Source organism: Pan troglodytes, chromosome 13 (assembly GCF_028858775.2).
Source record: "Pan troglodytes isolate AG18354 chromosome 13, NHGRI_mPanTro3-v2.0_pri, whole genome shotgun sequence".
Lineage (NCBI taxonomy): Eukaryota > Metazoa > Chordata > Mammalia > Primates > Hominidae > Pan > Pan troglodytes.
In genome coordinates, this window is record NC_072411.2 from 92,742,995 (window position 1) to 92,760,576 (window position 17,582).

General features: G+C 34.8%; 1 protein-coding gene across 16 annotated transcripts in view; it reads left to right on the forward strand.

The window, feature by feature from the left end:
- The window catches only part of NAB1 (NGFI-A binding protein 1), a 44,066-nt gene extending 30,380 nt beyond the window's left edge, over positions 1-13,686 (forward strand). For 9 of the 16 annotated variants that reach the window (XM_063791384.1, XM_515992.9, XM_063791389.1 and 6 more), the window contains 4 exons: positions 4,627-4,716; positions 6,365-6,527; positions 8,091-8,207; positions 11,165-13,686. In XM_063791384.1, coding sequence (XP_063647454.1) covers positions 4,627-4,716; positions 6,365-6,527; positions 8,091-8,207; positions 11,165-11,253 — 459 coding nt within the window. In that variant the 3' untranslated portion in view covers positions 11,254-13,686. The remainder of the gene's footprint in view (positions 1-4,626; positions 4,717-6,364; positions 6,528-8,090; positions 8,208-11,164) is intronic. The other 7 variants (XM_063791385.1, XM_054680030.2, XM_009443887.4 and 4 more) reach the window with 2 other exon arrangements.
- Positions 13,687-17,582: the final 3,896 nt, after the last annotated feature.

Here is a 17,582-nt window from a genome sequence, read left to right on the forward strand (position 1 = left end):
CATGGTGCAGCTAGCTGGTGCCTGGGAAACAAGCTTACGAGACATAACGAAATTGTGCACCACACATAATGTGAAAGAGACCAGTTTCTTGGGAATGTTCTTACTTTTATTTCTAAGTCATATATTTTGGGGACCTTAAATCTACTTTATGTGACATGCAGTGATAGCTACTCGATTTTGTAGTTTTTCCATCCACAGTGAACTGTCAAGACTGTAGGAGTAAATAATGACTAATGTGCTCAGTTGCAGAGAAATCACTGATTACTTTGGATATTGTTATTTATTACTTATTTTAGGCTTTTATTTATCTTTATTAATGGTGGAATAGTGTCCATTTTCTAGCAACTTTCACATGTAGAGTTTGAGGTTCCCCCATCCAGCTTTTTCAGTATTCTCATGGTTGAATAATCCTGACTTTAGTGCCACCATGTATTTGTATGGCAATGTGTACTTTTCCAAGGTTCACTTATTTGCGTTACTTTATTTAATCCCCACAAACTTCCAGTGGGCAGATACACAGGTGGTGTAATCCTAATTTAAAAATTTGGATCACTGGAAATAATGAGGTTTACTTTTTTGCCTGAGATCACACAGCTGGTTCCTAATGTGAAATGACTAGATCATACCTTTCTCCTGCAAGTTCTTCCAGAAACAGTATTGAGGCATTGGGGCTTATGGGGATTCTGATTGGTGCACTCCACTCGGATTCTGCTGATGAACTGATAACCCTCTAATCTGGGTCTCCAGCCTTGATTTTACCCCAAGCTCCACACTCACTGCCCCTGCTTACCTGGCTTATCTACACACGGAGGTCTCACTAGCAAATGAGCTCAACCGAATTCATCAGTGTTCTGGCCCCTCCCAGACCTCGTGGTCTTGAGTTCCTTATTCTAGAGAATGTCATAACCAAACTCTCAGTTGCCTTATTTCTGCGGCACCTGCCACTGTCCAGGGCTGGGCCTTCACCAGCAGCCCTCTAACCAGTGTCCCTGTCACCACCCTGAACTCCCCTCCTCCGCGTACATTCTCCCCATCACATTCACATGTGATGGGCTTTCTGAAATGCAAATCCGATCAGTCTCTTCCCTGAGACTTTCAATGGCTTCTCTTTGTATTTAAGATAAAATCTAAAATTCTTAACATAGCTTACAAGGGCTTACAGAATCTGGCCCTGTGTTTCCACCTTCCCTCACCACTCCCTCTTTTTCAGTGTATATTGAATATTTTCCGGCTTCCCAGAGTGTGCCCTGTTCTTTTTGCCTCCAGGCATCTGTACCAGCTGCTTTCTTTTAGAACTCTCAGCCTAGACACCCTGGCCTCTGGGATGGCTGCTCTGCCACAGCGCCCTCTGCTGTGCTCTGGGTCTCCGTCCATTTCCTTCCCTGGACTGTGTTGTCAGGAGCGCCTGAGGCATGGCCATCTTGTTTGACGTTGTATTCCCATATTGAGTACAGTGTATGAATCAGCTGGGTGGATGCGACATTTTTGTTGAATGTATAAACACATGTTTCTAGATTTCCAGTGTTCTTTTCACTGAGATAGTTCCCCACGAATGTGCTTAATATTCTCTGGTTGATTTTAGTATTAAATGTTGAGTTCTTCCTTCTCTAAGATGTCTATACTTTGTAATTGTCCATAAAATTTCTCTTTTTTCCCCAGTGTGATGCTTTACTCTGATTAAATCTGGTGGCTTTTTGGATGAACTTAACAGATATCAGTAACAAACATTTATCAAGTAATTCCTGTGGGCCAGGCACTGTGTTAAGCATTTTTCATGAATTTTCTGCTTCCTTAAAATGATTCTGCAAGTTAAGTACTATTGTTATCCCCATTTTATAGATGAGAAAATAGACACAGAGAGATGAAATAATCTACCCAGTATCACAGCAAATAAGTAGTAGAGTTGGGTTTTGAACTCTGCAAGTCATATAGTTAAAGCCCGTCCAGCTTATGAAAAACAGAGCTATAATTTCTGTTTATAGAAATGCCTGTGTTCTTGTGAGTTTCATAAAGGTAGTAACTCTGAATTTATGGACTGAGCATAGGCTTTGAAGCTAGTGTTGTAGCTGTAAAAAAAAGGAAACCCAGTCTTGTCTGTGATGAAGATTAAATGAAATAATGAACATAAAATATAGAACATAGGGACTGGTATATTGTAGACCCCTGGAAAATGATAACCGCTCATATTGAAGTTGTTCTAACTCTTCTACTAGCTTACCTCACTGAACTTGAGAACTTAAGCAGTTCCAGTGGGGTGGGGCTTTGCTAAAGAGAAAGTTGGATTTTTCAGTCTAAATAAATAAGAAAACTTATTTATAAGAAAACTGGAATGGCTAAGAAAAAGTGAACTTTGGATTTAGCTTGGACTGTATACACTTATATGAAGTTCATTTTAGCTTATTTTATGATTATGTTCCATACACATCTGTGAGCCAACATGGAAACCTAGAAGAGTGGCTATTTTCAACACTTCAAAAGTGCTAATTACATACTGGCCCATGATAAAGCTACATAGGACCATCTTAAGATGTTAAGTTTATTAGCTCTTGGCTCTATATCATGTCTTTGAATTTTAAAAATAGCAAATTAGTTATTACTTGGGGAATGTATTTTGATAGATAAAATATTTGAAAGAAATCTGCAGTGGAGAAATAATTTATTGAAAAGACCCTGATGGGGGAAAATTTTTGAACCACTATCTTATATCCCAAATAAGGTAAAATATTTTGTTATTATTACATTATTCCATCTTTTTCTGCTGTGTATTGTAAGAACTTTGGTTTTTAAGGATTTGCCCTCTGCTGCAAATACATAGCTTATCAAAGAAGGGGAGAAATAATGTTTTGGAGTTTAATTGTAAATGCTAATTTCTGTGAGGAGTCCTTTAGGAGGTTTCACTAAAGTTACTAAAACCATGCTGTCATGATATTTTGTAGTTATAATGATCATGAGCAATAAACAGTCAAAAAAAGAAAACCTTGAAAAAAGTAGGTGGAATACCAAGTATAAAATGAAAGTAATTTAAGTTGAAGTATTATCCAGTGCCCCCAGGTAGGCCCTATTTATTATAGGAATTTAGTATGTATTGATATACCTACCTATTTAGTAATTATTACATGCTGAAGGCATTATCTCACTTGCTTTATCTCATTTGGTCCTCACAACAATCCTAATAGATAGGTTCTCCTATCCTCAATTTTCCTATAGGGAAACTGAAGTTCAGAAAGGTTAAGTTACTCATCCAGTGGTCACATAGCTAGTGAGTGGTGACAGGCCTTTCGAATTCCAAAGCTCCATTTCCTGTCATAGGATATGATAAAGGTGAAATCACAAGCCAACATGAAGGAATCCTTGAGCAATTCAGGTTGGGATTATTGGTTAGCACTTTAAAGAACATTTAGTTTGGATCGTTAGCCACATTTCATGTAACAAAATTAATTTCAGATAGGTCAGAGGGTTAAATTTAAAAAACAAATCAAACTTTTAGAAAAATTAGAGGGTAGATTTGAGTACTGAACCAAATTTCTGAAGCAGAATTTCTCTAAACTTTATAGCAACAGTTGAAATCACAAAATAAAAGTATGTACAACTATAGCATATAAAACAGGCATATAAAAATTAAATGATTTTTGAGTATCAAAAGTATAGATAAATTGGCATAAATTAAGAAAACAAGAATTCTTAGTGCTGACAAGGAAATTGTCATGTATTGCTTGTGGTATGATAAACTAGTAAAGGCCCTCTATAGGTTTAACGAAAGTACATAAGGCACAAAAATATCATCTCTGCAGTAATTCTGCTTCTGGGAATCTTTTGTAGTAGATAATCTAAGCTATCGAAAATGCTATCTCCATGAAAATATTTTTGCAGTGTTTTTCATAAAACCAAAAATTAGGAAAAGAATAAAAAATGTCCAATGCGAGGATAGTGGCTAATCAAACCCCCCACTAGGTTAAATGTTTTTTGTGTGTTTTGTTTTTGTTTTTTTGAGACAGAATCTCACTTTATCACCCTTTGTCACCCAGGCTGGAGTGCAGTGGTGCAGTCTCGGCTCACTGCAACCTCCGCCTCCTGGGTTCAAGCGATTCTCATGCTTCAGCCTCCCAAGTAGCTGCCCAGCCTCCCTAGTAGCTGGGATTTCTGGCGTGTGCTACCACTCCCAGCTAATTTTTTTTTTTTTTTTTTTTTTTTTTTTAGTAGAGATGGGGTTTTACCATATTGGACAGGCTGGTCTCGAACTCCTGACCTCAGGTGATCTGCCCACCTTGGCCTCCCAAAGTGCTGGGATTACAGGTGTGAGCCACTGCACCCAGCCTAGGTGAAATGTTATATAACCATTATTATCAATGATCATAAAGCCTTCTTTCCAGTGTAAAACAATAGGAATGATGACATTTTTCATCTTATTTATGTTTCTACTGAAGTTACAGCTGTAGAAAATAATGTATGTTTCATAAAAGGCTGAAATGAAATATTTTATAACCAATGAAAGATTTTATAACCATTAAAATCTTAATCATGATTATTCAGGTAGTGAGATTAAGAGTTTGCTTTATTTTCAAGTTTTTGATAATATTTTATTATTTACAAACTCTAAATATAAAGGACTTCTTATTTGACCCACAGGATGGGTTTCCAGATTTCCAGGATTCTGTGCAAACACTCTTCCAGCAGGCTAGAGCTAAGAGTGAAGAACTTGCAGCTCTTAGTTCACAGGTAACATAAACTCCCAGTTATTACTCCATAATAGTATCTGAAGGTTAAAAAATAAATGACTACTTCAACTAGCTTCAGTTTTAAGTATCTGAGGCCTGACTTTTTATTTCCGTTTGTTTTTTAAAACGTCATCTGAGCCACAGCTGTATCAACATGAAAGCAATAACAACTTGGTTTGATTCAGTTTATGAACGGAATCTGATATGGTGCTACTTATTTATTCTTGTAGTTTTGTAGGAAGTGAGACAGATTCTCTACTCAAGAAAACTTAAACAGTTTGATAATCAGGAAAACCAGCCATGTTGACCATGGCTGTGTGTAATACAACTCTGAGATAAAATAATACTAGTTCTCAATAAAATATTAATAGTCAACATTGTAATTATTGTTAAATCTTTTAAATTCATATTTATTGAAAAACTGTTAAATGAATATGTGGCTTCAGGTGCTTTTGCCATTAAGTTATTTAATTTTGTCTGTATACTGAAATTAAAATTTTAAAATGCTTTCTGCAAACATCATCTTTTAGAAAGCACTGTAAGCTTTTATTCCTGTTGAACAGCTTCTTTGTAATAAGTTGCTTTTGATCAAATTTAGTACTGCTAAGTTTTGTTTTTTTCATGTTAGGATGAAAAATACATTTTTTACCTCAGATATGCTTATTTAAATTTTGTCAATTTAGTAACAAGTTCAAATGAAATGAAGTTGTAGTTACTTTTGATTTGGTTTATATGCACTCAGAAAAATAGTGTGTTTATCATGTTTATTCTGTGAATTAATATATTTTACCTACTGATTTTTACATTGTGAATCAGGGCATTTTGTAACCAATTTTATATAGCAGCTTTCTTGTCCTACTCTCTTATATAGCATGGTAGTGATTCATATCTGTGCATTTTGACTATTATCTCCTTGGCAAAATACCACAAATACACTGCTCTGAATATCACATATAAGTAATTTAGAGCAGTGCATTGAAAAGGAACTTATAAAACACATACAGAGATAAATTTATATGTCAGTTGACTAATTGTATATTTAAAATATGCCTTTTTATGATTGGTTGGGAAATACTGCAGTTTCATTTCATGATGAAGGTAAAGATGCTTACTGGCACTGATGTTTTTCTGCATAATTTACATTGTTTAATTTTAGTGGGAAGTGTATTTGTCTTGTTCTTCTAGACAGCCGTTTTACACCTTTTCTCCCCCAAACATATTGTCATCATATCAGAGTCTGTGTACTGCCAGATCCTAAAATAAAAATGCCAAGATTTCGCCCCAAGTGTTAGAAGTAGTTTATAGCAGATGTTGCTGTTGCTTTTAGATTTCTGTTTTAAAAAATCCTTTAAAGGACTTAGTACCTTGGAAAACAAAGCTAAGGTTATGTTGCTTTTGAGCTGACATGGAATTCTCTTGAAAGAATTGAGAAGAAAGCTTTTATCTTTTGTACAATATCCAGCCTTTTATGTTTTAACATGATGATATAGACATCTATGCATATTTATGGAATTTGTATACCACATGAAGTGTGAACTAATTTTAATGAATACTAAATATATTTGCTGGAGTCTGAAATTGGCATCTTTAAACCATTAAAAAATCTAGAATGTTTCAGTTACTGATTTGATTTTTGCTTTACTTACTAGCAGCCTGAAAAGGTGATGGCAAAGCAGATGGAGTTCCTTTGCAATCAAGCTGGCTATGAGAGACTGCAGCATGCCGAGAGGAGGTTGTCTGCAGGGCTTTACAGGCAGAGCTCAGAAGAGCACAGTCCTAACGGCTTGACTTCCGATAACTCAGATGGACAAGGTACATCTTTAGAATATCCTATGCCTTTAGGGCCACTATGTGCACTTCAAAGAGAAACAGAAGACAGTGGCTGATTTTTAAATTACGATATTTTGTAGAGATTATTTTACAGGTTCTCTTATCAAAATTATTTTTTGAATTCTTCATTTTTCTAAAAAGATAATTTATCCTGCAAATTTTAATTTGTAAATTTTTTAATCTTTAAGCAGTTGGCACCTGAGATTGACATGTATTATTTTGTAGGGGTTGGTGGGAATGTGAGATGTCAACAGTACAGATTATTTTCCCCGAAGAAGCAGATTCCGGGAGAGATGTTTATCCTTTTTAAATGACCAAAACTTCATATTTTTTTAGACTTCAAAAACAAGTTTGTGAAATTTACAGCATTTGGCTCTTAAAAGAATATGGTGACTGCATCTAAAGTGTTATGACAGAGTACAGCTCAGGTTTAGAAAGCCATGTGATTCGTGAGTGTTTTTACCATTCTAAAAAGTACTTCATTCTTTTCACATCCTCACATAAAGAAAATCCCAAGTCATTGTTATTCACCCAACCAACAGGCATTTTATTTTTTTAGCAATTCCTATGTGCCAGGCACTCTCCTAGGCACTGAAGATGCAGCAGGGAACAAATCCCTATTTACCTGGAGCTTACATGTAGTGGAGGGAGATGTACAGGTTATATATATCCTCTAGTTTCAAATAGTAATAAGTGTTTGAAGAAAAAAAATAATTTTATAGTGCCTCCTTTTTATATATTATTGTTATACTTTTCTAGAGAGTGGTTATTATTGTAAAAAAATAAAAGGATTCCTAGGTAAGGATACCATCTTAACAAGGATTCTCCAGCCATGGACTGAAATATTACATGTGTCAACACATCAGAGTACTGGAAGAGAAGAAAGTTCTTCCTTTTAAAAATATTACAGGAACCTCTGAGTTGAGGTCTTGTTTAACTTCTCCAATTATCCTTAACAGTTAAGAAGCAAAGGCAATTATTAAAGATTTGGTGACTCTAATTTGTGACACCAGGATAATTCAGTGTGGGGTGACAATTTGCTAATGTGATGGATTTCAGTACATGACAACATGATTGGGTATATAATTTTTCCCATATTTGTGCTAAATCTGTTTTTTCACGGATTTTGCTGTAGTTTTTTTTTTTAATCTTTAATTGGCTTGAAGCCTTCTGTGTCTTTCTAGTACTTGTTATTATATGATTAAATGACATGCCTTGGTAAAATGGTTGCTCTAGTAAGAAAATACCTTATAGAGGAGATGTATTATATGCCAAAACTGGAATGCTCACAGGAATTCTCAGTCTTTTGTTTAGCTCTTAAAAATATCCTGGCAGAATTGTAAACCTTGGGACTGGCATGAAATGACTTGCCATTTTCCTCTTAAATTATTATTTAAAATGTTTTTTCCAAGTCTTATTTAAATTCTTCAGTGCTCGTTGACTCTCCTCACTTTTTTCCTAAGGAGTGTTCAGGCAAAATTTATTTTTAAGAAAAACCATGGTATGTTTTTAATATTATGCATATTTCTTTTTTCTTTTCATTAGGAGAAAGACCTTTGAATCTCCGAATGCCTAATTTACAGAACAGACAACCCCATCATTTTGTGGTGGATGGGGAGCTGAGCAGACTTTACCCCAGTGAGGCAAAGTCCCACTCATCAGGTGAGAACGTGCTATATGATGAGAGGGTAACACTTGAATAAAAGCATCTTTAAATTCTGTTCTATTTCCTCCCCCATCAAAAAAAAAAAAAAAAAAAAAAAGTCATTACTGACAGTGTTCCTACAGGTTGAGTATCCCTAACTGGAAAATTCGAAATGCTCCAGGATCCAAAATGTTTTGAGTGTCAGAATGACACTCAAAGGAAACCCGCATTAGAACATTTCAGATTTGGGATGCTGAACCTTTGGTGTAATGCAAATAGTCCAAAATCTGAAAAAGCTCAAAATCCATAGCACTTCCTGGTCCCAGGCATTTTGGATAAGGGATGCTCAATTGTCAGTTTTTCTCCCCTTGGAAGTGGTAGATTGCCATAACACTGGCTGCTCTCACTAGTCTTTTTGCAAACTTCATATTCCCAACAATGACAGGGAAAACTCATGAAAGTTGAGATTACTTTGATTAGCCATTATATGAATGGTGATGTTTATATGAAAGTTTAATAATAAATGGCTGGTTTGAGTTGTGTTACTACCTTTTTTGGCAATAACATAATATGAAATTGATGGACTACATGTTTGCTTTGACAGTGAGAAAACCTTGTGTATCAAAATCTAGACTTTTCATGCAGATGTATTTTGGAGGTGATACTCATATTTCAGAAGTAAACTGAATTCCATAAAAGGATGAGCAGCTCCTTATCATAGTTAGATATTTACATATTTTTATCCAAGTAAAGTGAGTTAGACCTAGTTAAAGCATTAGAGACCAGCACAATTTGAAAGAATCTGTTATCATTCAAGTCTTTGAGTTAAAGTAACTTTAGGAGTCACTTAATCAAAGTCACTGATTTTATAGATGAGGTAGCTAAAGCCAAATAAATAGCTCCAAATTTGCATTGTAAGTCAGCGGGAAATGTAGTTTTACAAGCATTAGGATTAAACCTGACTTTACATCTGTTATCTAGATAGAATGAATTGTGTATTTACTAGAAAAAAAGTGTTATCAAGAGCATTTATGTCTTTCAATTTTAGATCATACTCTTGGTAGCAGATGCTAAAAAGACGAGTTCTAAATAATGTTCTGGTACTGTGACTTTAAAGCATGCTATTGCATACTTGATTGTAGCCATTTTAATAATGTCAAGGGGAGGTTGGGAAATTGAAATTATCCTAAAAAGATGACATCCTGGTCTCATGTTTTCCATAACACAAAAAAAGTGATCTTTAAAGTTTTTTCAAAAACGAACAAAAAACGACTTTTTACCAATTTATATTCCTTAGAAGACTCTATGTAACAGGAATACTCCAATTACATTGATCATGTGTCTCATCATGGGGCATATTTACATATTTCATGGAGATATATTACATAGAGATATAATTGATCTAGGTTTTTAGGTAGAACCGAATGAAGAAATGCCTGAAAAAGCGTCTTTCTTTCTCTTTTTCTTTCTTTCTTCCTTTCCTTTCTTTCCTTCCTTTCTTTCTTTCCTTTCTTTTCTTTCCTTTCTTTCTTTTCTTTTCTTCCTTTCTTTTCTTTTTTTGAGATGGAGTCTCGCTTTCTCGCCCAGGCTGGAGTGCAGTGGCTCAATCTCGGCTCACTCCAGGCTCCTCCTCCCGGGTTTACGCCATTCTCCTGCCTCAGCCTCCCGAGTAGCTGGGACTACAAGTGCCCACCACTGCGCCTGGCTAATTTTTTGTATTTTTAGTAGAGACGGGGTTTTACCGTGGTCTCAGTCTCCTGACCTCATGATCCGCCCGCCTCGGCCCCACAAAGTGCTGGGATTACAGGTGTGAGCCACTGTGCCCGGCCACCTTATTCTTTATTTTTAACTGAATAGGAATAATACAGGTTTCATATAGTGCAAGCCTGGGTCCAGATCTTAGCACCAATACTTGACTGAGTGACCCTGACTGAGTTACTTAAGTACTCGTCCTTCAGTTGCTTCATTGGTAAAAGAGAAGTAATTTCTGCCTCGTAGGGTAGTTATGAGGATTAAACAAGATAGTGTACCTGCATCGTACACTATCTGTTCCAGCCAGCAGGAATTCAATAAATAGTAGCTACTTTTTTTTACTACTCTTACGCGGAACTTAAAATCCCCTTCTGTTTAGATAGAGAGGATTCATAAATTGAGCTATTTAATTTCAGATAAGCTATTAGTATTGATTACTTTCTAGAATCCAAGGTGTGAGTGTATGTGATATGGACGTTTGCATGTATATGTGTGTGTACATATATCCCAGTATTTGTACTTTACATAAAGGTTACATTTGATTGTTATTCTGTAGTGTTTGTATATGGTTGAAATAACTGTACACATAGAACTCCATGGAATGATTTCTCATGAAAATAGTGTTCATTATTTTATCCCTATTTCTCCTACCTTAATATGTCATTGTCAGAAGAACTTTAAAAAATAGTTCCAAGGTTATGAAGATATTTTTCAGTCTGATTCCTTCATTGATGGTAAATATTTTAACCAGTAACAGTTATTTATGAATAATCAGCTTCCTTTTATATATTTATCATGTTGGATCAAGCATTAAATAAAAATTAATATATTCTGTATGCTAAATGTTTTATGTGCATTTCATTATTTAACTTTCGTGCCACTTTATGTAGATACTATTCCTGTTTTATAAATGAAGACACTAAGGCTTAGAGAGGTGTATAACTTGCCCAGAGATGTATACATCTATACATATATGTATAGTATACATATGTATAGTATACATATGTATACTATATGTATACATCTAGTAATTGGCAGAGTTGAAATTTAAATCCAGAATCCAAGCTCTTAACAGCTCTATGAACAAAAATTTTGCATGGAATTACAGAATCATGAATAGTTGATACTATTTGATATGGAGTTTGGGGGTTTGTTTTAAAACTTTGATTTTTGTAGTCCATTGATTAAAATATCAACTTACTTTGTTTCCATTTTTATGTAGAGAGCCTTGGGATTTTAAAAGACTACCCTCATTCAGCTTTTACCTTAGAAAAGAAAGTCATCAAAACAGAGCCTGAAGATTCAAGATAGCTGTGATTTCTCTCACCGTTCTCTGGAAATGGCATCAGATTTAAGGATAATACTCCATCATAGAAATAAGCCTTAATAACCAGTGTTGCCTCATTCAGCTCAAACAGATTTCATAGCCAAAGCAAAAGGACTGGTACGGTAGTCTGTGGAAACCAGGAAGATAAAACAACAGCCACAAAAGAGAAAATCAAGAGTGTTGCAATCTATAACAGTAATATTGATTCATTCACATTCCTGTGTTAAGTCATTTTATATGGAAAGGCTTACAAATCAATATTGTAAGCATTCATTATTTAAGAATGTACAATGTATTTGTGTAATTTATAGAAGTAAAATCTAGATGTTGAGACCTGTTTGGTCTAATAGATGTGGATACAGTTTATTTTACTTGAAATTTTGTTGTCTACTTTGTGTGTTTAACGTAAATATATGTCAGAGTTTAGAATCTTTGCCTGCAGTTGTGAAAAAGAAAGCTTAAGTGATGTAGTTATTGGCAAGATTGCAATGATTGTGGAAAAATAGAAAGCGAATACTCAGTTTAAGCCAAGGAAAATATTGTGGATTTAATATTTGATAAAACTGATTTTGTTTAACAGGAAATTTTTAGCATTCAGTCATATAACATCTGGTTATCAATGCACGTTTACACAATAAATACTTGAGTGGAGGAAAGTTAAAAAGATGAGCAATAGAGTAGAAAATATATCTTAAACTAGTTGACCTAGATTGTATTAATAGCTACTTAAGATGTTTCAAAGATAGGAAGCTATTGCTTGGACAGAGAACTTGAAATAAGTGGACCCATGTATAAAAGCTTTGACTTAAACATTGATATTTCAGAATGTGTTAAATAGATTAAGACACAGTAAGTTAACCCTACATGTTACAAAGATGGTGGCTGTTAACAAAGGCTGTAACAGATTAAGTACTATTTTATATCCAGAAAGTCTTCTCTATGTAGAGAAGTCAGAGAGACTAGATGCTTTCACTAGGGAATGTCTTCCCACCCAGCCATCACAAGTGTGGACAATCACTGCATCCACATCTGTAGGCATATTTCTATGGAAGTTTAGTTGACAGCTATATTCATTATTTATTTTACGATTTCATTTTTCTACACCTTTGAGATTTATGAATGCAGTTTTTTCTTAAAATTTATTTTAACTTGACAGTATGTTTTTAGTTCCCCCAATTTAATTAATGGACCATGTGCATATATATGGGAGTGTGCTTACATGTTAATAATTTACTTGCATACTTACGAGAATTTCACATTGGAATTCATAATGGTAAAACAACATACATCTGCCAATATACGTTTTTTCTGTTGGTTTAAGAGAAGATAACTGACAGCTTTACCTACTTCCTACAGATGCATCTAAACCCAGATATTACTGAGAAGAGTGTATTGACTCTGAGTGTAAGAGAGTATGTGTTTTTTTGTTTTTAGTTCTGCTCTAGATCATAATTGTAAAAAATATTAAGTCATAATCTGTTACACTAAAATTTGTCAGCCAAATGTTAGATGAAATGTCTGCACTGTAGTCTCAGATCACTGTCACGTATATAAATTGCTTCTTCATTTTAATTTGTAGAAGTACTTTACAGTAGGAAACGCCAGTAAACAACTTTTATACTGTTAAAAGGCTTTTTTCCCCTTCCTAAATGTTTTAATTGTACCATAGTGTTTTGCTCACTGAAGAAGCTTCTTATGGACCTTGCAACTTTGTTGCTAGCTTGAGGTTGATTATTGTGGTTGTATTGTTCACTGTGTATAGAAATAGTATGAGTACGATTTCAATAGACTGTTCAGTTTTTAATATTAGCCATAGCACTGGTTAGTATCTCAGTAGTTTCATGAAACGTTTCCTGTATTCTAATCTATTTTGAAACATTTTGTTTTTTTTTAATTGTGTCTTACAGTCAAGTTTGTAGATTTTCATAAGCCACAATTTTAAAAGATGCAGTAATCTTCCAACTTCCAATATTTATCCATTCGTTGTGGACCCACAGATTGCATCTTTAAATTCATAATAAGTTTCCTTAACTATCTTATGTTTCTAGTCTTTCAAGCTTAGTGATAAGGTGGAAGCACAAGAAAAATTTCAGTAGAATACAGTTTTTATTTTGTAAACACTAATGTATTAAACTTGCTATACATTAAAGCAAATAATATATATTTTTATTTGAATTGTATATGTGAATTGGAAGTTATAACTAGTTGATTTTTTCATTTTGTTAGAGGTATTTTCACTGAACAAGGTCAATTGGTTACCTCAGTATTACAGCCAATATAGTCCAAGGGACCATTTCTCCCCGAGTCTCTTACACTTTATTGTGCGATGTCCACGTTTTTGTGACTCTTCAAGCTGTTGGTGAGGTGGGACGAATGCACTTGCTTCCTGTGGCAATAAAGATTTTCTGTGCCTCACACATTTATGTTTATAGCATTTTCTACATAGCAGTTTTCCAGTGACTAATATTAACCCACTCTACCTTGCTTATCTGCTTATTTAAGCTGGGTTTCAGTATTAAGGGACAAGAACTTACGTCTTAGGTTGGGACTAAATATTGTCAGCTACCGTCATTTCTAAAAAATGATTTGGTAAACAGGTTCTCAGTAGACTCTTGTCTGGCAGAGAGAGGTCAATTTATATTCTCATTTATGTAGAAGTTTATGAAGACATTTTTAAAACTCCACCATTTCTAAATATTAATAAAAGGAACATTAGGATTTAACATCTATAATACATATATGTATAATATTAATGTGATTTGGGTTCAGTGTTATGGGTTAATTATATGAAATTGAGCTAACCTGTAGTAAAGAACCAGGAAGAACCTTTCAGCAGGTATTGATGAGTTCTATAGATTAATGAAGATCATCAGTGTGCCAAGCACTGTGCTAGGTGCCAGTGAAGAGGTAAAGGTCACAAACGAAATATATGATCCTTGCCCAAAACCTAGCTGGATAGGAACTAATACCACTCACATAAAAATTTCAGTGCCTTACATATTGGGATGAGGAGCTGACATTTAAGTGCATTCTGTATTAGGCAAACATTGTGGTAGCAGGCACTTCACAGGTGAGAGAAAGCACATTCAGTGAGTGAGATTCAGAAGAGATCGGTCAGGACTGAAATCAACATTCAGAGGTGGAGTTTGATAAAAAGCCATAGTGGCAGTACATTTCACTTTGAGGCTGCTTTTTTGTTGTTGTTGTTGTTGTTAAATTACTGCAATTTTATTTTGAAACTGCATGGCAGTTAGATCTGCTTGCCTGGGTAATCATTCCTTTGACGATCCACTAAATCTGTCAAAAGGCAGCAGGGAAAGGTGCTTTTCATCTGTCCTTAATTAGTGAAACCACTTGGGTAAAAGCTTTAGGATTTGATAATTATGAGACTACTAGCACCTAGTGTACCTTTACAACTATAGTTGACACTATTTAAGACTTAAAAGCTAAATAAGTATGCATGGAATTTCCTAACTTATGGTCTGTCCACTTGGGTCTCAAAATAGTTAAGTATTATTAACACAATGCCCATTTTGCTTGTGACTTAATGTACTACATCAAGTCTTCAAAAGAAAACCAAGGTATTAACCAACCTGATGAAGCCAGAAGGTCTGCCTCTTTTAGGAAATGAATTCAATTAGTAAGTAGCTGAAGTTAGAATTGAACAAACCTTGTATGTTTGTAACAGCTTGAATGACCAAATACAGTAGTTGCTCTTTTACTAAAAGCCACCATATGGTCCAGCTGTGCATGGGTGGTGTTTCAGGGAATGCAAGCTTCTTATCTGTGGGTATCCTCATAAATGAAATTTGTAGGTAGGCCTCCAAAGTTAATAAGAGAATGATCCAATGCCTGACATTTTTATTGTAAATACAATTTAATATCAAAAATCTTACTGTTAACTATGTCCATAGTGATCCTGTAAGACAATTTTTTATTTCATATAGAAGTGATCAAAAGCAAAATGCTGGAGCTAGGATTTTTCTTACTTTCTGAGTATGCAACAGTTAAACCTTTAAAACATCTTTGGGAGGCTGAGGCGGGCAGATCACGAGGTCAGGAGGTCGAGACCATCCTGGCTAACACGGTGAAACCTCATCTCTACTAAAAAAAAAATACAAAAAAATTAGCCGGGCATGGTGGCGGGCGCCCGTAGTCCCAACTACTCGGGAGGGTGAGGCAGGAGAATGGCGTGAAGTCGGGAGGTGGAGCTTGGAGTGAGCCGAGATCATGCCACTGCACTCCAGCCTGGGCGACAGTGCAAAACTCCGTCTCAAAAAAAAAAATCTTTGGCATCTGTTTCTGCTGACCTATGACATTTTTTTTTGTGATCACCTCAAAGGTGTTTTTTATTTTTTGTGCAGAAAAGCCTAATCAGAAATTTATTTTTTAAGTTCATAATCAACTTATTAGAATGCAAAAATGTATTGTGCTTAAGGTTAAGTTCAGCTTACAAATCTTTACTTTCTAAGTTTAGCAAATCGTAATCACTTTTAAGGGAACTGTGAACTGGTTCTGTTTACAAAGTTGGTTAATTAAGCCTTACTCTTTTATAGTCTTCCCATCTGTTAGGTCACACAATTCTTAAGTGTTAAAACGATGTCCTGTTGAATTCTAGGTCTCCCAGCTGTGTTTGACTATTTGGTCACAATTTCCAAATTGTTATTCTGACTGCTAAGTGATTTACTTTCAAAGTATTGCTCCAATAATGTTAAAGGTCTGGCTTCTACCACTTCATCTTAAAGGAATTTTTAATGAGTTTTTTTTTTTTTTTTTTAGCAATTGGGGTAAAACCCTCAAGGAACATCAGACTCATAAAATAGTAATCTTAGTTCTTATTTCAACATCCATATGAAATCCTTAGTTACCATTATTTTTCCATTTTATTCTTTTAATTTTAAAATATTTGACAAAAAGATATTGAAGTATACAGCGTGATGGTTTTTTATACCAGTACATTGTATACTGATTACCACAATCAAGACACTGAAGTGGGAAATTACCTCTCCTAATTTTTGTTGACTTTATATTTAGTGCACTTTAGTCAATTTAGTTATTAAATATCTTAAGAATAACTTTCATTAAAATGTTTAAAAAATTTCCTCTGCACAGAGCATTATGCTACATTTATGTAAATTGAGAAACCTACCTAAATACAGTTTTAAGTTTTAGAAGTTTCTATTGAAATGTTTGCTTTATTATACAATTCTATTTAAGTTTTCCATTCTAACTTATTAAAAGAATCAGCTTCTTCACAGTCTCTGAGAAGTAGTGATAGTTCAATGTTGCCATCAAAACATAATGTTGCAAAATGTAGATTAAGTACATCACATTGGTTCAAGATGGTAGTGCCACACATGTTAAAATCATGAACCCAATAATTTTTCTCATTTACTAAGAGTGACAAATTTTGTGAATTTCCTGTTAGTCCAAACAATTTGGTAATCAACCTAGCCTAGTTTTGCTGTGGGTGAGCACTAGTGACGGTATAAATTAGAATGTGCTTCATATGTACACATTCTGAAACCTTATGAGTCATCTTTGCATTAGAAGTTTGCACCTCATAAATTTGTTCAAAGTGCCATGTTCAACACCCACACATAATCCCAAGCAAGCATGGCCATTCTCTCGTAACTGTCACAGACACCCTATGTTGGCAGGTCACTTAGGCTGCAGTATGTAGGAAGCTAGTTAAGTAGTGCATACGTAGGTGGCATCTTACTGGTAACTGTTTCAGCAGAGACATTTTATAATTTTCTGAGACTACCTATCATCTTCGACTGTGAACTGTTAAACCAAACGTCTGTGGTCTAGCACCCACCATACCCTGCTATTATCCTTTCCAAAAGACAAAGTGATTTTTTTTGGTAGCATGTTCTTACACTGTAGGCTCTTCAGAGTCTCATCGTTTTCGTTATTTTTCCCCCAAAAAATATGTATTTTCCATCCCCAGATCCCTGACAACATAATGTAAGCATGTTTTTCATCAGCAGTTAAAATGAACTAGGTCATTCATTTTCTTTTTGAATTCAACCAATGTCTCCATCATCAGAAAATGCTCATACATTGACTTTTATGAGTTTCTTTTGCATATATTGGCTAACTTTCAAATTGGACCACATCTTTCTGATTTTTATTGGTGAGAAGGCAACAGAAAAATTTGTATAGTGAGATAGGGACATCGCAGATACAGCCAGGTACTTGATTCCAATTCTTAGGATAATAAAAGGCAATTTCCACTTAAAAATTAACATTAAAGGGGAAATTAATTAGAGGTTATGTAATTTATTCAAAGAGAAGAACAATTTTAATA